At 41.8% G+C, this 23176-nt stretch overlaps 1 protein-coding gene across 2 annotated transcripts in view; it reads right to left on the bottom strand.

Annotated features, from left to right (window-relative positions):
• The window catches only part of Slc15a5 (solute carrier family 15 member 5), a 117716-nt gene that overhangs the window by 60223 nt on the left and 34317 nt on the right, over positions 1 to 23176 (bottom strand). For both annotated transcript variants that reach the window (XM_038321005.1, XM_038321004.1), the window contains 2 exons: positions 17782 to 18005; positions 12057 to 12243 (listed from right to left, as the gene is read on the bottom strand). In XM_038321005.1, the coding sequence (XP_038176933.1) occupies positions 12057 to 12243; positions 17782 to 18005 (411 nt within the window). The remainder of the gene's footprint in view (positions 1 to 12056; positions 12244 to 17781; positions 18006 to 23176) is intronic.

Genomic DNA, 23176 nt, shown 5'->3' with positions numbered 1-23176 from the left:
TACAATAGGTTTTAACTTTTACTCTCCACATACCAGTCTTTGTTAAAGGGAATTTCCCACCCATTGTTTTGTATAAAACAAGGTCTCACACTATAGCCCAGGTGAACATCAAATTTGTGGAAATTCCTGCCTCAGTCTCCCCAATGCAGAAGTACAGATAAATTTTAAAAGATATATTTGACTAAAACCACAATTTAGGAAAAAATTAAGACAAAACCATCTCTTTAATTTAAATTAGTTGTTAAATGATTTGAAGATAGGATCTTAACATCTTTATGATTTTTCTATATTGTGTTTCTGATCTCTGCAGCTAATAGAGAATTGAAGACTAGAAATCTTAAATAACAAAGGTCAAGAAAGGGTGGGAGATGGCTTAGCATTTGCTGTGAAGGCAAAGGACCCAAGTTTAAAATCCTCACGATTCCCTTAAAAACAGAACATGGCCATGTGTGAGTTTACCCCCAGCATTTGAGGTAACAGATGATGGTCAGGCCCTGGGAGCTCACTGGCTGGCTAGACTAAAACCACATGCTTCCAGTTCAGGGAGAGATCCTACCTCAATTCATTTTTCTTTACAGATGAAGAATATTACACTGTGTTGATGTGGGAGGGTCTTCTGTTTGAGTTGATTTTATTGGTTAATAAAGAAACTGCCTTGGCCCATTTGATAGGCCAGCCCTTAGGTGGGTGGAGTAGACAGAACAGGATGCTGGGAGTGAGGCAGACGCTTCAGGCAATCACCATGCCTCTCCTCTTTTAGACAGTCGCCATGATTCTCTGACCCGAGACAGATGCCATGGAGCCAGCAGCCAGGTCAGACATGCTGAATCTTTCCCGATAAGCCACAATCTCGGGGTGGCATACAAATTATTAGATATGGGTTAGTCAAGATGTGAGAGCCAGTAAGAGTCTAGAGCTAATGGGCCAAGCAGTGTTTAAAAGAATACAATTTGTGTGTTGTTATTTTGGGTGTAAAGCTAGCCGTGTGGGAGCCGGGCAGGATGAAAAGTAGACCTGCTTGCCTCATCACTACACTGTGTGTGTATATAAATATATCACATTTTCTTTATCCATTTGTCAGTTGAAGACATCTAGGCAGTTTCTGCTTCCTGGCTATTTTGTACTGAGGAACGAAGGACATGGCAGAGGAAGTGTATCTGTAGAAGAGTACAGAGTCCTTCTGGCATATGACAAAGAGTGACATTGCTAGGCCATAGGGGAGATCAAACTTCTTGAGGATTCTTCATTTCTATCTCCACAGTGCCCTACCAATTGCAATAATTGGGCCCCTTTCCCTCACATCACATGAGCATCTGTTGCCATTTTATTTTTAACTTTAGGGAGAGTCAGTTTTTTTCAGACCTGCAGCCCCGGAGAAGCAATCCATGCTCCAGTAGATTGTCCCACAATCTATAGAAACAGCACTAAGTGAACTCTGCATTTGAACAAAAAAATCACATGAAGCTGAGGCTGAAAAGTTGTGATCCAGGCTAGAGGAAGAGTTGAAGGGGAGGAAAACGGAAAGTGGATTTGATCAATACACATTGTATGCATGCATGAAACTCTACATGAAATAAATGAGATCAAGGTTGATAGACTAAGCCAGATTACACATTCTTATGGCCTCCACATGAGTATGCAGCAGTATGTACACCATATGTACATACCACCACACATGCATACATGCACTGCACACATGCATATTAACAGACCGCACTGGTATATACATCACCACACATGTACATGTACCACACATGCATATGACATACCACACCAGTGTATATACCACTACACATATGTACATGCACCACATACATGCATGTAACACACCACACAAAAAATTTTAAAAGGTTTAAATGAAAAAATAAAGAGCAATTATAAAAGTGAATGAAAAAACAGAGAGATGAAGCATGGAAGACAAAAGCAGGCAGCCATCCACACGGTGGGCAAGCCCTTCCTTTCCACTTTCAGTTATTGCCAGGAATGTTTAGGTTCTACCTACGGATTTTGTGTTAGTGTTTGATAGAATCTAGTTGAAATTTAGGGATAGCTACATTTTCCTAGCATGCATAACGTTTTAAATAGTGTAAAGTTTTCCATTAACAAGACCGGCATTTTTCATGACTGTCTTAGCTAAGTACAGAGGCCGGTGTGAGTCAGGTATCTACTTCAGGGGAGAAAAGGAAGGTGGACATGTACGTGGACCCAGTGAGAGTAGCTGAAGTAAGTGCAAAGAAGTGGCAGATATTGATGCTAATATGAGTCCAGGTGACTGAGAATTTGGTGGAGACAGTAGCATAAATGAGATTCATAAGAAGACAGAGAAAAATTAATTTAGTTTTTTAACAGACTTGGTGGTGCAAAGGGGGTAAAATCAATAGAACTTCTCAGAAGACATTTAGTACTTGTACTGCAACTCAGGAGACTACTTGAATCAAGGGAGGACTGCTCAGTTAAGTGTTTAAGGTCAAACAAAACTGGAAAAGGGTTGAGGAAACCATGTAAGCAATGCCCCCGATGATTATATTTGGAGTCTAAAATAAGACTATGAAAGGACAGCAAACTGGGCAGGGGAGGGTTTCCAAAAGGACAAAACAGACCCCAGTGACTCTTAAGCACCAGCAGGAACTTTTAACTTGGAGATCCAAGAGTTTCAGATGGTAGTGACAGGATGAAGAGAAGGTAGAGAATAAGTTGAAATTTTGTATATGAGCTGGGGGATTCTCAAACCTCCATTTCTCATGTAAAGGAGAGATGAGCACCCGTTCCTGCTCTTCCTACGATGAGGGACTGAAGATAAATCTCCATGTTTACATAAGGTGACCTTGGACTTGGGGAGGAAGCATAAGAGAGAAAAGTAGGGGTCTGGACAGCAAGCCCTCCCATTCAACCTCACTACTAGCACTGGGGGTATCCTGAAAGCAAGGCATAGAAAGTTTTCTTTTGATAGTGGAATGCCCCTACTACTCTTCATCTCTTGTCTTTGTTAGGGGGGATTTCCACCATGAAATGACATTTGGAAAGTTTCATCTGTGTACAGACATGCTACCCACAGCACCATATTCCTGTAGTTGACTTGATCCAGTCATGCTTTTCAGTTTTTGTCTAGGCAAATGGGCAGGAGGAGGTCACCGGAAGTTTGAGAAGAACTACCAGTATACAAGAGGGAAGCAAAGAGGAAGTAGAGATACTCTGCAGTTAATACCCTCAGCGATATGGGAGAAGTTATGGTATCCACAGTAAAGGAATGTGTTGCCGTGAAAGAGAAATCAAATATGAAAGCTAATGGTTAAACTGTGGTAGACTCTTTGAAGGATTAAGTCAATGACATTTCCAAAAGATTAGATCAAAAATCAGAAAGAAAAAGAGGAATTCAACCAGCAAAACCCACTCACCCACCCACTAGCCAAACAAATGGCCAACTAACCAACCAACCAATTGCCTAACTCACCAGCTAATTATAATCAATCAACTGATCAACCAACCAAACAGACAAAAATCTTAAGATTATAGACATTTGAAGAGAAAAATTTGAGACATTTACTGAATTGTTTTTGGAAAGTTCAATATCTTGTCAGTAGAATTCAGAAATGAAATATGAGGAAAATGGAAGAACATGTTTTTAAAAATAGACAACAGCCAGACATTATTCAGAGAGTGAGAGGCCTTGGGATAATCAGTCCTAAACAGGATGTCTCAATCAAGCCCTCCCCTCAGAGATCAGGGAACCCATGTGGAAGAGGAACCAGAAAGAATATATGAACCAGAGGGTATGGGGGATACCGAGAAAACAAGGCCCTCTAAATCAATATGATCAAAACTCACAGAGACTGAGGCAGGAGGCACAGGGCTTGCCCAGGTCTGCAACAGGTTCTCTATGCATATACTATGTTCCAGTTGAGTGTTTTCATGGGATTCCTGAGTGTGTGAATGAGTGAATATTTGATTCTTGAGCCGTTTCTTGGCTCTTTTCCTTCTCTTTGTATGCCTTGTCCAATTCTGGTGTGATGGCTTTGGTTTTTTCCTATCGTACTATATTTTGTTTTGTTTTCTATTATCCCTTTGAAGCCCGTCTGTTTTCTAATGAGAATCAAAAAGGGAGTGGATCCAGATGGGAAAGGAGCTGGAGAGGAACTGGGAGCAGTGGGACAGGGAATCATATTAGGATATATTATGTAAGAGGAAAGAAATCTATCTCCAATAAGAGGCAAAAAAATAAGATATAATAGAGCTTTTTTCCTCAGGATTGAAAGAGTTTATCCAGATCAACTATATACAATGGTTGAAAAGTTGTTTACCAAGATGCAATAATATACAGCTTAACATCTTAGAAAAGCCTTCCTTGTCTGGAAGACAAGTCATAAAAGCAGGAATGAGTGTCAAGTTGATTTTTTTTTAGGATTTCTTAATGTAATTTGCATCCCAAGGACATAGTTTAGTGGTAAAACATTTGCTTAGTGTGTGAGGTCCCGGTTCAACCCCACCACAGAGAGGTACCTAATTTAGAATTGAACTTCTAGGAGTGAGTTCTGAGATGCCTTCCATGTTATGTAACTCAGACAAAGACTATACACACTTTGAGTATTGACATCACTTGGTCTACTCCCATCTCACCCCATCTCATCTGACTTCTTCTTATCTCAGAGGCCAAGCAAGGGTTGTTAGCGCTTGGATGGGAGACCATGAAGTGATGGTCAAGAGGTTTACAGTCTCTCTGAGAAAGTTTAAAGTGTGTCTGCTGATTTGTTAGACTAGGTAGAGTGTGTGGTTTGGGTTTTTCGTAAATGGTCAGTAATAAATACAGTTCTTGAGGGTCAAAAGGAAAAAGAAAAAGAAAAAATACAAATATGTGTGTAACAACAGGAATATTTTTACAAGTTTTGATGGTTCACATTCAATATAACAGTCTGTGAGGGAGTTGTGTAATTTCACTTAGCTGGGGTTCTTATGATCAAATAACTCAAAATGTTATTCTGTGAAAATATCTCTGTTTCCTTGTCCCCAGACATATCTGGGAACAGATTTGGTCCAGAGTTATTGTGAGTTATGTATTTAGTAATCAGTGTTTGATGTTTGCTTTTTAATTTTAATTTCGGCTTGATAACAACTGTAGCTTCGTTCTGGGCCCCTGCTACTGTTCTACATACCTGCATGGAATCTTAGACAGCTGTCTTTGCCCTCTTCTGTGCTTGACATTCCTCTGTGTGACCATCTGGCACTGTTGTCACTGAGAGCTTGTTAGCTATGGGGACTCTCAGGCATACCAACAAGAGAATCAGAACCCGTACTGAAACTATGTCCTCAGATGGTTCCTATCCATGTGAAACTCTGGGATGCTCTGCCTTGTCATTGAATATTCAACCTGATCTAGCTCCATCCAACGAAAGGTTCCTCCAACCCGATCTAACTGAATACTAAGGGTCCTTCTCCACACAAATTTGGACAAAGCACCTGCATTTAGTTCATTGTTTGAACAGGTCTTCTTACTGTGCTGAAACAAAACAGCTGCAAATGTTCTCTTGTGGAGAACAGAGGTTTATTTTCTTAGTTCTACGAGTTAGGCAGTCAAGACCAGGGCTCAGAAACTTCACTTGCTTGGTGCAGGCTGACGTTTGGTCTGTGCTGGTGCCTTGGATGGTACATCTTCGAAAAAGGATGGACGCTATGACCCCACAGAGTGGAGTCGGAGGGCAAAAAGAACACACTTCTTCCATCTGGCCTTTTTCATGAGCATGGAATCCATTCATGGCTAGGTGACATCTTGCAATCCAAACATCTCACTACTGGGGGAATAAATTTCAATGTGACTTCCGGAGAGGATGAGACCATTCAAAGGTATAACACGTGTTACTTAGATGATCCAGGGCAGAGTTCATTGTATAAAAAGGATCTAAATGCCTGTGCTTGCTACTGGAAACTTACGCCAGTGAAACTGATTCTAATCTAAATTTAATCTACTTCCTTAAAAAAATTTAACTGAGGTGAGATCACGGTATACTCAAGGCAGAGAGCCATTGATCAGAATGCACGTATTTTAAAGTTCCTGTAGATCTGTATTTACAAGATTGAGCACAATGGTTCCAGAGGAGATATCAAATAATATATGCTTTAATATTGGCTGTGTGACTGCAGACAGGCCTGTAAGAGTCTCGAAGCTCTCATAATTTATATTATTATCCTTCCATGTAATACTTTTCAAAATTAGAGCACAATGAAATAAGAGAATATGGGAATTCATTCCAGAATTAACCCTTCCTTTACTGCTATATGTTGAAACAAAAAAATGTGTTAATAAGTAATGGACACATTAAGATTTTAAAGGTATTGGCTAAGCATATCTATTAGGAAGATCATGGAATTTTCATGGACAGTCTGATATATGGAGTCTAATGTGTCAGTGAACCACCATAGCTATAAAATTCTACTGAGAGCTTAGGGCTTTGTCCCTGGATCCTTCCTTTAGCAACTTTCCAGGACAGAAAATGAACTTGGCAGTGATTTCATTGCCATGTGTTTTCTGCCACTATGGTGAAGATACTTGCCACTATGGAGATGGTGTGAGAGAGGCTAGAGAGGCTGGAGAGGCTGGAGAAGCTGAGAGGCTGGAGAGGCTGGAGAGGCTGGAGAGATTGGAGAGGCTGGAGAGATTGGAGAGGCTGGAGAGGCTGAAGAAGTTGAGAGGCTGAAGAGGCTGAAGAGGCTAGAGAGGCTGGAGAGGCTGGAGAGGTGGAGAAGCTGGAGAGGCTAGAGAGGCTGGAGAGGCTGGAGTAACAGATAGGCATTTAACAGAGTTTGCTTATCTTGCAGGTATTTGGGGTTTGATTCCAGCACCATCATGGTGGCTCACAACTGTCTATTCCAGGAGATCTGACTCCCTCCTCTGTTATGCAGAGGAGCTGCATGCAGGTGGTGCATAGACAAACATTCAGGCAAAATAAAAAACCCATGCATAAAATAAAAATAAACTCTTAAAACTTGCCCTGTGTTTAAAATACTTTAACTGGGTTTGCCCTTAGTTGCATGCTTCTTTGTTGGGGAGAAACTACTCTCCATCTCTGTATTGTTTTTCTTTGGACCACTGATATCATTTTAGGAGATGGGACTCAGTCTCTCTTAATTTTTGAATGTGAAAGAGATGATTCTTTTGACACAATCAGATCCACGCAGTTCTCTCTATGAAGCATCAAATACTGCTTCAGTTGGTACACTAGATCCACCTATTTCACTTCAAACTTACTCCAATTTAATGTTAACTTTAGGACCTGAGGATATCAGTGTGCCTTAATTAAACAAATGAACAACTAAGAAGAAAACTTAACTGCAGCTGATGTCTATAAAAGTGACTCCTTTACCTGTTTCACAGTTCTTTCTATTAAACATTTTTGCAACGGACATATAGTATGTTTCTTGGGAAAATTCATCAGTTTGCAAACCTCACAGAAAATAGGAATTCCAGCCAGGCCAAGCCTCAGATTTTGGTAGTCCCAGTGCTCTGGAGGTTGAGACAGGGGGAGGAGGGGCTACCATACGTCGCGAGCTGAAGGTGGTCCAAGACTGTAACAGCATGAATATATTTAAAAGTAGAGGAGAGAGCAGGGAATATAGAGCGAGCCCTACTCTCAGTTAATGGTACTGAGCCAGGACTTTGCTATTCACCACTTCCTTTCCAACCCAAATGGGAGCTTCATAGGACAACCATTATGTGAAGTAGTAGAAGGTACTGGTTGTGGATAAAGAGGCCAATACTTTGTTTGAACCGTATTACAAAAGGCTTTCTGTTACAATCAGAATTTTCAGGTTATTTTAACATAGACCTTACAAGTATTTGAATATATTTTGTCTGCATTTCAATTTAAATGATACTCCAAAGCTAAGAGAATTGTATTCTGAGACTTTGCATGGCAGTTATTAGTGATCTTAATTGGGCTCATTTTAATCTGATTAATACTGACCTGTGTCAGCGCTCACTACTTAATGCCACAGGTTACATAATTGTAATCAATGCTAAGGAAAGAAATACTCATGGTGTAAACAGTTTTGTACTATGAAAGTCTGCAATGAAGTACAGCAGTTATGATGGGATACATCACAACAGTATCTCCAACTTTAGAAGTTTGGTAAATTAAGGTTGACCTTTTATTAGGGAATGTAATCTATTAGCACCACCCACTTCACTTGATTATGAAAACTCCTGAAGGGAGAGCAATTGAATAGTGTAAGGAGTGGGTGGGACACTGTGAGAAATGGTGGCTCACTATAGCAACAGGAAGAGCTATGGGAGGATGTTCACTGTTAACTCTCCAACATCTAGTATCTTATTGGAAACTAATCCCTGGGCATGTCTGTGAGGGGTATTCCTGACCCACCTTATGGTGTAGGAGTTCCTTCTGTTTGTATGTTGCTTTCATTGGTTAATGAATAAAGACACTGCTTTGGCCTAGTTGATAGGGCAGAACTTAGGTAGGTGGGGAAGACAGAACTGAATGCTGGGAAGAAGAAAGGCAGAGTAGAGAGACACCATGGAGCTGCCAGAATCAGACATGCTGAATCTTTCCTGGTAAGCCACTGTCATGTGGTGATACAGATTAATAGAAATGGATTAAATCAAGATGTAAGAGTTAGCCAATAAGATGTTAGAGCTAATAGGCCAAGCAGTGATTTGATGAACACAGTTTCTGCGTGGTTATTTTGGGGCTAAGCTAGTTGGGCGGCCAGGACGAACAAGCAGCCCTCTCCGTTGCAACAACCCTATTCTAGTTTTCATTATTTTGCTGCGACAAGCAACTTGATCAAAAGCAACTGGAGGTGGGGGTGGGAGTTGGGAAAGGAAAGGGTTTGTTTGGCTATTACTCCATGTCACTGTTTATCACCATGGGAAGTTGGAACAGGAAGCAGAATCCTTGGGAAATGCTACTTGCTGACTCACTCAAGGATCCTATGTGCTAGCTTTTCTATATAACTCAGGACCACCTGCCAAAGGATGTTTCTGTCCATTGTCCAGAATGGATGAAGCCCTTCTACATCAATTAGTAGTCATGACAATCCCCTATAAACTTTCCAGAAGGCAAATGTGTTGATCAGGCAGTTCTAAAGGGAGCCGTCTCTAAGCTCTAGGCTGTGCCACAATGGCAGCTGAAGCTAACTAGGACCCTTTAAGTAGGCAGCACCAATCCATGGGCTGGAGTCCCAAGCTGAGTAAGAAGAAAGCAAGCTAACTGCCAGCATCCCTCTCTCTGCTTCTCTGTGATACAGTGTGACCCAATGCCTCTTTCTCCTGCATGCCCTCAAGGCATGATCCAATGAAGCCTTTCATCCTATGAATTGTTTGCATCAGTTATTTCGGTCATACCTTCCAGAAAAGTAACCAGTCAAGAGGCTTTTTAGTTACTTTCCGTTGCTAATTGAAAACAGCAGTAAAGGTTTCAAATTAATGATGATAATTTAACTATAATCTAATAGTCACATGTAGTTGAATAATTGAAAATACTAATAATTCAATGATAACAACAACAATAATAATAGTAATATAATAGCCACAAGATTAAAAACATGAATTTAAAAAACACTATTTTGATGAGCTTTGGTATATTAAATTATGGTTTATGGTGCACCTAAAAATAATATGTACACGACGATGCCCATGTTCATACTAGGAACTCATAAGTATATACCCATTCATAATTTATATGCCTATATGCTTCACTCATATTTTCAGGCATTTGAGTTCAAAGTAGAAGGAAATTTTAGTATTAGACTCAGTCAATTATGTAAATTGGTATTAGAAAGTACCCTTGGTTTGGCTTTCATGTCCTGGTGAAACTTGTTCATCTTCCGTAATCATAACCAGAATATGGAAAACTTACCCTAATATCTAGTTTAAAGGATGAATATCATCATACTTTTCTATTCCCATAGCAAAACATTATGCAAATAAATGAACAAGTATGCAAATGAATGAACAAGTATGCAAATGAATGAATGAATGGAGTCTGGCTTAGAAAGAACTAAATTCACTATTCCATACCCAGGGGAGCAAAGCTCTATTTCTTTTGAAGTAAGTCTGGCTTTCTTTTCTCCTGCCCAACAGGTCTTGTTACCGATTTTGCAGGGGAATAATTTAGTTCATCAACAACATCAAATGATGTACTAGATAATTCTCCCACCTTTATTCATGAGAGCATCCCTAGCAGAATAGTCACGATTTTAAATATGTCATAGAGAAAGTTGATCTAATTTAAACTGAACTTAAGATGTTTTATTCTAAGGAGGATTTCTAATTAAGCTCTGGTAGCTGTGGTGTTGGTCTGTTTCCCCAATGTGGGCCAGGTTTAAAATTTTCATGCATAAATTTGGTAGCTCTGCCTGTAAGTATCATGATACTTTTATAAGACTGCCAAGATTTTTGACATTTTTGTAACATCAATGGACCCTCGCTCTCAATGCTTCTTTATTCTGTTTCAATAGTGAGCTCATAGAAGTCAAACACACAAAGTTATATCTAATTTCATTTGTGTCTTCAAAGTTCAGAAGACAATTCTGGGTCTTCTCTAAATAATACTGTTTTCTTGGATTTCTGCATTCAGACATTAAAAACATGCTTTAGAGCTCAGAGATTGTAAAATAAAATATTAAGATTTATAGTTTGCTAAATGCTATTACAAAAGTGACAGGCCTACCTGGTGAGAAGTAAATTCTGGAAGCTTCTGTGTTAAAGATCTCTGTGTGGGTGACTACAATCACTATGATGATTGTAGTCACCGTGAGTTCTAACGCAAACCAAACACCCAGTGCTCTGATTGGCAGAATCACACTCATGGGTTTCAGGAATACCAGGAAATACGCACGAAGCTATGAATTGTGTACAGACAACCAGCAGTATGTGTATGTGGCTGGAAGACCATGATCTCTGGTCTTTAAGAAGAGGCACAGCAGGTTAGCTAGCTGGAAGAGGAAGTCTGCAGTCTGCCCTTGACTGTTGCAAAAGAATCATGTCTCAATTATTGACTACCACGTTCATTTGCCCTGTGTGATATTTGCCATGAGTCCCCATTTTTAATTAATTAATTAATTTTATTTGTCTATCAAAGGACAAATGGTGTCCCCTGCAAATGACGGTCCATTATCAGTAATGCTTGTAGCACTTTCCCTGAGTATTGGGACTGTGTTCTGGGTACCCATGGTGTGCCAGATGCTTTCAAATCTCACATAACCAAGTGACCCAAGATTTATGTAGATTACACCCCTTGAAAAAATCCAAAACAAGCAACGCACAGACAGGAGAACTTAGGTGTTTGTTTCAAAGTCACACAGTAGCTGTTCAGTGGCAGAGAGCACACCGACTTCCCTGTCACCCTTGCCCTGTGGCTCCCTGACAATGCTTTATTGAACACGGTTGGAAGGACATACCCAGCAGAAAGGACTCCTTGACTTTTCCTCCATGAACCAGATGGATTTTGTTTTATGACTTAATGTATGTGTCCTAAGGAAGCTATCTTAAATCGTTCCACTTTGAAAATCATTGCCATACCCCTTACATCTGAAGAATTACTATACAGAGGCTGTGAATCAGAGAATTAATTTTTTCTCTTTCAGGGATGGAGACAGAACTTGTGGCTTTATTCATGTTAGGGAAGCCCATTAGAGACGTGTCTCCATGCTCACAGTGCTAATTTTTAATAAATTTCGTTACTGGTTCAGAAATTAAAACTATTAATTTTTTGAGATTCACTAAGCACCTTCTCTCTCTAAGAGGGCACTAGGGACTAACTTAGGAGTAAGGACGGACCTACTGAAGAAAAGCCCATTTAGTGGTGTTCGGAGTTTCACTGTCTCTTTCTATTGACTGTGCCTTCCAGAGAAGTGTGAAGGATGAATTGACGATGTCGTATCCATGACTGGGTAAAGACTCAGGGACCTGGAAGCTGCCACTCATAAATTTATTTATTTTGAAATTTGTGAAAACTGTATGCCTACTCAGGAGTATGTAGCTAGTTTAACAGGCTCTTTTCTGTTTTGGCGTTGCAAACAATTTTCTCAGAATCCCACATTGTACTTACTAATGCATGCTGACAGGAATGGTCCGTCTCTCTTAGAGGGAAGTAGACAGTTGCTGAAGTAATCTATGAAGGGAGCCAGAATTAATAATGGCAGGATGCTGATGGTATTCATTAGTGCAAGTGGCAGAGGAAATCCGCCCAAGTTCCGGTTGGAATTCATGGTCTGAAGATAATATCCTGAAGGGATCTGCGTTCGAGGAAGAGGGGGGTTAGCCAGTGGCTTACCTTTGGAGGAGGGTGCTCTGTCAGATGCCTACCCCTCATGTCTCCTGTGACATGGATGTCCCTTAGTTTTTTCCAGACCCAGTTCTGATCTCAGAGGCCATGCTCAGCCCAGTGACTATGCTACTGATGGCAAGAACATTGTTTTAACATTTAGTTCACCTTCATGACTTTGCTATCAAAGCCACAGGTAAGGAATCAAGTTTCATAAATTCTCCATACTCAAATGGACTAAGTTTTCATGAACATTAGAGCAAAACTCACCAGAAAGTGGGAAAGGGTGTCTGCTTTCACTCTGATGAGGGGAAAAGGAGGGCCTAGAATAGACTTTCTAAATGACATCTAGGTTGGCAACAAAACAGGATTTATTTAGTTTTTTTTTTTTTCTGAGAGGGGACAATGAAGAGACACATTGCTCACTGTAGGCAATCTCTGTGAGCTTCCCACAAGGGTTTTGTTTCTAGCCTCAGTCAAGCAACAAGAAGAAACAAGACCAACTTTTCTGTGCTTGTGGCTTCTGTTTAACGGCTTTCATTGATACTTTATGTGTATGGGAGGGCTCTTTGCCTGCATGTTTGTTTGTGTACAGCATACATACAGTACCGACAGGCCAGAGAGGGCACCGGATCTCTCTGGAACTGGAATTACAGAAGGTTATGAGGTGCCACATGGGGGCTGGAAGCTGAACCTAAGTCCTCTGCAAGAGCAACAAATGTTCTTTATGGCTGGTCCATCTCTCTTCAGCCCTGTTACTTTTAAAATGATTCTGGTGTGCCAATTGTTGTGGTTTTCCATGTGAAATGTTCAGTCCCCCAAAGAATGATGTTCGTGGATAGTTGGTACCCAGAGCATGGTGATGTTTTGGGAGGTTGTGAATCCCTTGAGATTGGGATCATAACTGGAGAAAGTGCACAAGACTGGGTGGGATTTGAGGTTTGATGGCTGTCTCCATCTCCTGTCTGGTCTAAGTGTTCTGACTGCAGAGGCAATGCGGTCAACTGCTTCCTGTCCTCTTTGTCATAATGCTGTGTCCCTACTTGAACTGGGAGCCAAAATGAGCCCCTCCTCCTGTGAGCTGTGCCAGGCATTTTATCACAGTGATGAGACAGACCACTGAGTGGCTGGAGAGATGGCGCAGTGAATAAGAGCACTGACTGCTCTTCTAGAGGACCTGGGTGCAATTCCCAGCACCCATATGACAGCTTACAACTCTCTGAAGCTCCAGTCTGACATCTTCACCCAGACATACATGCAGGCAAAACACTAATGCACGTAAAATAAATAAAGAAATCTCAAAAAAAGGAAAGGAAGGAAGGAAGGAAGGAAGAAAGGAAGGAAGGAAGGAAGGAAGGAAGGAAAAGGGAAGGAAGGAATGAAGGAAGGAATGAAGGAAGGAAGGTGTTGATACACTAGCTCACCTCAACAGATGCTGTGTGGAACAGGCCTCTATATTAATACAAAAGATGACAGACTTTTTAAATTTCCTTGCTCCACCTCATAATTTCAATCAACCACAAACCCCTTTTCATTTAAGGAAACCCACATGATAACTGGCAACCCCCACGCTAATTAAATCCCTAACACTAGCTTCCGGTCTCTTCCCATATGCCAAGCCCTGAGGAGTCGCGATACTGGAAACAAGACATATAGCTCATGGCATGGGCCTTGTTTCACTCTCTCTAAATTCTTCAGTGGCACAGAAGATGTTTTTGATTCCCAGCAGCATCCCAAACCACGGGGAGGCACAGGGTTAAGGCCTGCATGCCAGTCCCTCGAGGAACGGCTTTTGCAAACTGCTTTTTAGACAGTAGTAGAACTGACAGGAGAGTCCTACCTTCCCGTCACCCCAGGAGAGACACTCGGTTCAAACCTTCACATCAGAGCTTCTCAATGAATTCCTCACTGACCCCTTCTCTCTAGTCAGTTGTACAAACTGGGAGTTTGGAAAGAGTTGAAAGAGTTGTAACCAACTGACCAGTGGGAAAAGGCAACTCTTACTTTGTCAACTGCCCAGACACAGGGCTGGACCACATTTTCTTATGGCTTCTGCCTATCTGCACCCCACACATCCTGATGATGCTTTATCTCCCAGCTTTTAATGGGATACTTGGGGTAATAAACAGGTCTTGCTTTGGTCGAGCTCCGGATGGCAAGAGTGAAGGGTGCATTAGCTATTTCTGCTCGGCTTCTGTGCAGTTATGACACACACACACACCCCAATCTGAGGGAAATGAACGATGGATGTGTGGTTTAAAAAGTCCTGGCAGCTGAATAAGGTTTAAGACTGAGTGGCTCCTAGCATCAGAGCGAGTTTCTGTTACTGGTTTCAAATGAGAATTATTGTTAATAGGAATAAAGTTATTATCGGCATGAATCACAGACACTGAAGCCTGTTAACTTAATAATGTTGCAAATGTGTCATTAATCTTCAGCGAAGAGATATTAATATATTGCCGAATCCAAGAAAAGTCTGTGGTGTCTTGAAAGCTTGAAATCATTTCTGCTTCTGCCTCGAGTTCTGAAAACCTCCCCTATTTAAAATTTTAAATACTTTTATTTCACACAGGCCTCTGAGTATTCAGAAGTAATTGCTGTCAATAGAGATTCATTTTCACCTTCGAGTGGCCCTAATGTCAAATGGCAACCTTGTCGGCCTTAATATCAACATATTTTAAATATATGTCTTGGACCTGAAGGTCAATAATTGCTATAAATTTAAAATATGGAATTCTGGGATGTTTTATTCCTGGGTGCTTTGATTGTCTTCATGCTGGTGATTATTTTATCTGGAAGCAAAATCTAGTCTAAGCCTATCCTAATGGAAGTTCCCACCTGGAGAAGGATGATCTAACATTTTCTTTCCATTTCTAGCAAAACATCACTCTATATAAGGTTGGTACTCATATAGTTTGTATCAAGATATTTTGTGATGTGTCAGAGAGGTTTTGTGGGCAATAGTAATAAAGTTGGATATCAGCCTTGAATTAGGGCAACCACCCTGCCGTACACGAACAAATTCAAGGTTACTTAGTCTTTCTATTCTCTGGAATCTTAGGCATTTATTTATTCTAAAAACAAGGTCTCCATGTACAGCCAGGTATCCAGCCCAGCCTTGAACTCACTTTGTATCCCAGGCTGGCATTGAACCCACGACAATCCTGCTGCTTTGGCCTCCCTAATGCAGTGTGGTTACACATACAAGTTGTTACATTTGCTGATAAGTCTCTGATGTGTGATACGGACAGTGGCTGTGCAGACGTCCTGCGAGGATAAAGTTAGACACCCAGAAGCCTAGTTAGCGAGATGCTCAGCTGGTCAGGGCACTGGCCCTTGAGGCTGATGATCTGAGTTTGATCTCAGGAACCCACATGGTAACGTGTGAGAAATGACTCCTGCATGCTGTCTTTGACCTCCCCGCTCCCCAGACCATGGCAGACATGCATGTCCCCCATCAAGTAAATGTAGATATTTGTAAGCCACCTTTAAGAAGCTGTGGTGATTAATAAATTATCAATAAGTACTTGGGCTTTTTGTCAGTAAAATGGGCATTTATTTCCTTAGAATTTAGCTTGCCAACTTTTTCTTTACTTGTACAGCTTACCCATGTTCTTGTAGATTACACTTCACTCATGAAAAATAGTTTACTGGTGTGTGTGTGGGGGGAGAGAAAGAGCAGAGAGAAAAGTAGATGGGCACTATACGGGAAAGGAAAGGGACAGAGAAGTGTGGAAGGGGACGAAAGCAGGTATTGTGGGGGCGTGACTAAAACCAAGTTTACCAAAATGTGTTGTATTTACATCAAAAGGCAAAATATAGAACCTCTCACAGAAAAGGCTCAAGCTGAGTGGAGAGAAATACAAGTTGCTGCTCTTCCATGAAGACCAGGAGTCAGGAATTTGTGGTCTTGGCACAGAGGGTTTACGGCTAGCTACGTACTGCTTAGTAGTCGGGTACTCAGCATTATTTTCTCAGGTTTGGTGCCTTTTTTAACAAGGACCGCTTAAGTGGGGAAGGCTTCTGTGGTGTTGTTTTGAGGCCTGCTACTGTTTGTACAGTCAGAACTCTCCCCATCTGTATAGCTCCCGTGCACTGTTTGGACCAGGGGTTAACAAGCTTTCCTGTAAGGGGTCAGGTGATGATGATGATCCGCACAGGGGTTCTTTGGCAGCTTTTCAGTTCTGCCACCTTTGGACATGAGCAGCTGCAGATATAACAAACCAATCGGCCTGGCGGTGTGCTAATAAAACTTTATTAGTAGGCGGTGACATTTAACTTTCATATAATTTTTAAGCAGCACCAACTACTCTTTTGTTTTTCCCCAATGGTGTAAAATATTGAAGCCTTGCTAACTTTCACTATATACAAAAATGAAAAGGAGCACCAAGAGATGACTCTAAGGATAGAGGCACTTGCCACAGAGACCTGGGGATCTGGGTTCAATCCCCAGAACCCACATAAATGTGGGAGAAGAAAACCAACTTCTGCTGTCTTCTGACCTCTATATGAGCACCAAGCCATGTTTACATCCCCTCCACACCATGCACTTAGACACGTAATAATGACAAATATTGTAAAAACAGGCCATGGACTGAGTTTAGCTTGGAGGCAGTGGTTTGCTGGGTGTATTGTTTACTTTTCTATTGCCAGGACAAAGCTGTGCCACCAAAAGCTGCTTCAGAAAGAGAGGGTGTGTTTTAATTCTGTGCGCTAGAGAGCCTGTGAACAGTAGGGAAGGTTCTGGGCACGGTGGTAGGAGCAGAAAGCTGCTTGACCACACTTTCACCTACACACGGGAAACAGAAAGACCAGAAAATGTAGCAAGGCTACAAACTCTCAAAATCTGCTCCCAGTGATAGAATTCCTTCCTCAAATCTCTGCCTCCTCAAATGCTATCACCCAGTGGGGGCCAAAAATTCAAACATGTGAGTTTATGGGAGACTTTTAACATTTAAATCCTCCTCACGGGGGTTTACAGGAGCAGGTCTGGACTGTTCTGAGAGTCACTGCCTCTTCCACCTCCTCCTTCACCGCTGTTAACTGACAGCTACCTCTCAACATCAAATCACTTAACTTTACAGATCTCTTTAGCAGATGGAGCTGGAGATAGGCAAACTTTTCCCTGTCCATCGTTCTGGGACTCATGCATACAACTCAGGCATTAGCTTTCTAAGCTCTGCGTTGAAGCTTAGACATAATGTCTCCCCTTGGTCTGCAGATGGTGGTGCTGTTTGGGAAGGTTGTGGAAACTTCAGGAGGTGGAGGAAGTGGGTCATGGGAGGGGGGTTCATGCTTTCCTAGAGCCAGCCTCACTTCCTGTCTGCAGACTGTGACCACGCTGCTGCGACAGACCCTACCCCCTCAAACTGAGCCCAGATAAATCCTCCCTCCCGTAAGTGACTTTTGTCAGCTATTTCGTCACAGCCATGAGAAAAGTGACTAACACAGGCTGAAAACACACGAAGTCGCTTTGTTGTCTTCGGTGTGTGTCGGCTGTCTTCCTTACCTGCATGAGGCACATTCTGTATACGAGCTGGAAACCGAAGAGAGGCCAAAGGGTGGAGAAGACAAGTTCTGTGTCTTCCCCCTGGAGTTCTCTGCAGTGTCCACCGTGTATTTGCCTGGCACGGCCTGACCGACTTGTTCCATCTCGCCCGAGGTGGCAGTATGGCAGGCAGCATTTTCTCAGGGCCGTAACAACCATGCCAGAGACAGTCAGGAGGGAGCAACCTGCAAAGCATTGGAGACAGCATCTGTTAGCCCAGAGATGGCGCTTCTTCAGCCTTCTCAGACATGAATCGAGACCTGACACTCCGGAGGACAAAAGGTGGTAAAAGTGGCGTCGAAGGGCTCCACTCCAGAGGAGCTGGGTTCAAAGGCACCGCTGGCAGAATAGCTTCCTGATGACCAGCTCAGGGTGCAGCCTGACAGCGGGACCAGCCTGGTCTACAAGAGCTAGTTCCAGGACAGGCTCCAAAGCCACAGAGAAACCCTGTCTCGAAAAACCAAAAAAAAAAAAAAAAAAAAAAAAAAAAAAAAATGAAAAAGGTAAGATCAATGGGGACACATTAGAAAGGAAGCGACAACATACATCGGCAGAGTAGAGAATTTCAGAGTCTCTAAGAAGTCTCTAACTTCACTCATTAATGAATAAGAGAACCTGGGAATTCTTTTACATCTTTTCCTCCGGAACCAGGACTATTCTGTAAAATATAAATAGCCTTCACTTTACTTGGCAGGTAGCTGTTGGTTCTTTTATTTTGACACAGAGATGAAGGCAAATGTATTCTTTCCTTTGACTTTGCCCTTGAATTTCAGATGTAAAATTAAATGTTGAACTCTTTAAGTGCCTTTATGAATGTTGACAATGCTACTGGAAGGCCAGGCTGTATTAGTTGACTTTTCCAGGACTTCCCTCCATGTTGGTATGCAGGATGCCTTAGCGTCAGAAATGTCACATTGCCTCAGCTGTTAGCAGTTGCTTCATCCCAGTCATTTGAACTTCACCCTTGCTTCTTTTTATGCTTTTCAGATTGTACAGACAATTTGTCTCTCTTAGGAGTTTCTGCTACCATGACAAGGAAAAGACTCACACTGTGTAGTCTAACTGTGTCATGCTGATTGTGACTTTGCCCCCCCCCCAATACTCACTTTCACCAGACAAATCCTTCCACAAATTATAGACGCTGAATTTTGGTTACAGGAAAAATAGTACAATCCACACAAAAACATCTGAGTTTCTCTCAGTAGGTCAGCCAGAGGTGCTCAAAAGACAATTTGAGTCATCTTACTGTGTCCAAATTTGCCATAAGAAAATCCTGCGGAAGATGAATGCTAGCCAGATTCATTTAGATGCCACACACTATTGGCTGTTCTATTTAAATAAAGAATATCTGTGAACATCTCTTTTTATGGCTATGAAGTTGGCCATATTGATTCCATCTGATCTTTTTCGTAAGACCTGTAATAGGCTGATTATGTCAGCCTTTGATTAATTGAGGAGCTGGGGGCCTGGTAATTGAATATGCGCCCTCTCACCTCAAGTCACTGAATCAAATCCAGCCCAAATTGGTAGTGACCAAGAATGATTATACTTGTGACTCTCTGGTGGCCTCTGTGAAGTATCTTTAGGTCACACGGAAGAGCGTCGTGGTAATTGCTGACAGGAGAGCCACTCAGATCCATGGGCTTTGTCACCTCTTCCTGACCACTGTTTCCAAGCACAGAGGAAGGCTCAGGATTGGCCCAAGGAGACAGAAACATGTAGGTGTTGCCAGACTTGTGTCCCTTAGAGAAGAAGTAATAAGGAAAGGGCTTCATGGTTGCAGCATGAGTGGCTCCATCATAGTCAGAGCACAGACTGCTCTATCATGGGGTGTTCCAAGCCATTTCAGTGAGCTCACTTCAAATGAGAATTGGCTGTGTGATGATGGAGTCTGGAGTTGAACGTGGGCAGGCCTGGGTTAATGACAACCTTGACATTTTCCTACAGCTTTGCTTGCGTTGCTGGGTGTGTGAGGCTGAAAGTGGTCAGGCCTGGGCTAAATGACTTAACTTTGACATTTTCTTACAGTTGTGCTTGTGTTGCTTTTCAGCTCACATTCTGTTTGCTTGTGCTGGCTAGTTTTATGTCAACCAACACCAACTAGATGCATCTGAGAAGAAGGAATCTCAATTGATATGATGTCCTCAGCAGACTGGCCTGTGGAGCGTTTTCTTGTTTGATGATTGATGTGGGAGAGTGCGGTTCTCTGTGGACGGTATTGCTGCTGGGCTTATTATGGCCCTGAGTGCCGAAAGAAAGCTACTAGGAACAATCTAGGAGGGAGCATTCCTTCATGGTCTCTGCTTTGTTCCTGCTTCCAGGTTCCTGTCCTGAACTTCTTTAGTAATGGAGCGTTATGGGTACACGTAAGCTGAAACAAACACTTTTCCTCCAATTTGCTTTTGGTCATGGTGTTTTGTTACAGAAATAGGAACTGTAACTAAAACACTGATCAATTCTTGAGAAAAAAAAACAGTGCTATGTAGACATCAGGGTTATGATGATTTATTTTGATCCAAATGACTCCAGGTTTTCAGACAGTCTTTATCATTAAATGATAATTATTTGTAGGAGGCAAGTCATTATTCTTTTTTCTTCCCTCCTAAAGACATTTTCTTTACTTTTCTCCCAAGTTTAAAAATTCAAGGTCTTGTATTAAATATGTGTTTTAAATGGACCATAACTTTATTATAAACCAGGCATACTTTATTGTGAGATAAAAATTGAATTTGCTTCTAATAGATGCTATAAAGATTCTTGAAATCTTCTTAAACAATTCAATATTGTTATATTTATTTATAAAGAAAGATAGCCGAGATTGGTGCTTTATTGAACTTTGTTAAAAATCAGTTTTGGGGATGGAGAGGTGTTTGTTAGTACTTATCATTTTTCCAGAGGACCCAGGTTAGGGCCCCAGTACCCACAGGTGGCTGAGAACTGCCTATAACTCCAGCTCCAGGGATCTGATGACCTCTTCTGGCTTCATGGGCACATACCCCACCCTTACAGAAATACAGACAAAACTAAAAATAATCTTTTAAAAAACAAATCAGTTAGGAAGACTCTCCCAGATGTCTGCCATCCCTGCACTAGGAAGGTAGAAGCAGGAAGTTTATTAGAGCCTGTCTTATAAAACAAAGAAAATTCTCAAGTAAGATTGCCAACATGTGTGTGAAATACACTAAAAATTAAATATAAGAAAGATATAAAAAGATATGCCCTGGCAGCTTGTTTGATCTATCAGATATCAGATGTAACTTCCACAAGAGTTTCTACATGCATCTTCCACTGTATTTTTTTTTTTTTATTTCATAGCAACGATGATTCTCAGGCCAGCAGCACGGCTCTTTGGACCAGGTTGTAATAGTACTTTGGAAAATAAATTCAGAGAAAGAAAATTGAATGTGATACAATGAGACAAAACGAATAAACTCAAAGAGGCCGAAAACCAGGGAATGAATGAGCGACGGTAATTTCTAAACTTCCTGCTGCCTCAGAAAGCCCCCAATGCATCTCCATGAAGTGAGGATAAGATCATTGATTCAGTCTGCATATTTTCTGTGAACCAGGGGCTTTCTTTGTCTTTGGCATGATGGCAGCGAGCAAGGCTCACAAACCCACAAGTCTTCCTGGTGCTCCCAGAGACATTGTGAGTAGGAAACTCCGCACATGACTATGGTGGCAGTGCGATGGGTGGGTATGATAGAAACCTACCAGGGATGGCATGTAGAGGTTTCCTAAGGTGTTGACGTATGAACTGAGGACTGAGGACTGGGAGTAAGCGGCATCACCTGGAGGAAACAGGCCAGTAGAGGTGAGCTGGGACATTGTGAGCAGCAATCGAGGCTCTGAGAGGGGAGGAACTAATGAGAAGAATATGGTGCAAGATAAAGTCCAATGCTTGTAAGTGGGAGAGAGATAGCGTATAACCCACATTTTAAAAATGCTACTCTGGAATCTTAGAACACTGCTGTAGGAATTTCTACCGCCAGTAGCCTTTAAGTTTCCCACCCACCTGACCATGGCCTCTTATACTATACATGCCAATGTAAAGCACGTGACCTGTCTCTCTCTCTCTCTTCTGACTGTGGCATTTGGTTGCTGTTCCCTGTTTGAGCAGAGCATTGAGATCTGTGAGTCTACCCCTAAATAAATAACCCTCTATTATAATCAATTCTGAACTAGTGTGGGATTTCTTGTAAGCGTTCTTCTCCAGAACACTCAGCCCTAAATGGGATGTCTCCGTCAAATCCCTCTCCCTAGAGCTCAGGGAACCCATTGGAAGGGGAGGTGGAAAGAGTATACCAGGCAGAGAGAATGGGGATGGAAGACACTAGGAGAACAAGGTCCTCTGAATGAACATAAGCAAAGTTCATACGAACTTGCAGAGATTATGGCAGCATGCATAGAGCCTACATAGGTCTGCACCAGCTCCTCTGTGTGTATACTATGACTTCTAGTTTAGTGTTTTATGGGATTCCTGAATGTGCTATGAAAAAGTGGGTCTCTGATTCTTTTGCCTTCTCTCTCTCCCTCTCCCCATCTATCTATCTATCTATCTATCTATCTATCTATCTATCTATCTATCTATCTATCTATCTATCTTTGTCTTGTCTGACTTTGATGTGATAGTTTTTGTTTTATCTTATTATATTTTATTTTGTTATATATATTTTAAATGAATTAACTTAAAAAAGCTACCCTGGGGCTTGTTTTGTGACTCAATCATAGAAGGCTCGCCTAACATGTATGAGGATTTGAACTTGCTTCTTAGAACTGAAAAATAAATGGTAAAAGAAAAAGTAACCCTTGAAGCTGATGGCTGATAGATTTCTGGGGATGAGATAGGAAAGCAGAAACCAGACAGGAGATAGTGGTGATGTGGACAGGACAGGCGTGGGAGCAAAGAGACCGAAGAAGGGAGAAGAATGGACTATGTTTTCAGCAATCAGCAGAATCTTCTGATGTCTGACCGTAAGGAAACGGGAGAGAGGAGTAGAGTGGAAGATGGCTGCCTTTCCCCTTGAACAGCAGGGTGTTGTGACAGATCATGAAGGTTACAAGAACATAGTGTGAGTTGGGCTTGGTGGGGCACACCTTTAATTTCAGCACTTGGAAGGAAATGGGAGGCAGATCTCTGTGAGTTCACAGGTATTCTGGTTTATGTAGTGAGTTCCAGGCCAACCAGGGCTATGTAGTAAGATGAGAGAGAAAGAAAGAGACAGAAGCAGAGGCAGAAAGAGACAGAGACAGAGAGATGGAGGAAGAGATAGGGAGGGAGGGAGAAAGGGAGGGATAGGTGGAGGGATAGAGGGAGGGAAGGAAAGAGTTTGCAGTTGGATGAACTGAGAGTTGG

Source organism: Arvicola amphibius, chromosome 2 (genome assembly GCF_903992535.2).
Source record: "Arvicola amphibius chromosome 2, mArvAmp1.2, whole genome shotgun sequence".
Taxonomy (NCBI): domain Eukaryota; kingdom Metazoa; phylum Chordata; class Mammalia; order Rodentia; family Cricetidae; genus Arvicola; species Arvicola amphibius.
Note: the sequence above shows the minus strand (reverse complement) of the source record. Positions and strands in the feature narration are given on the sequence as shown.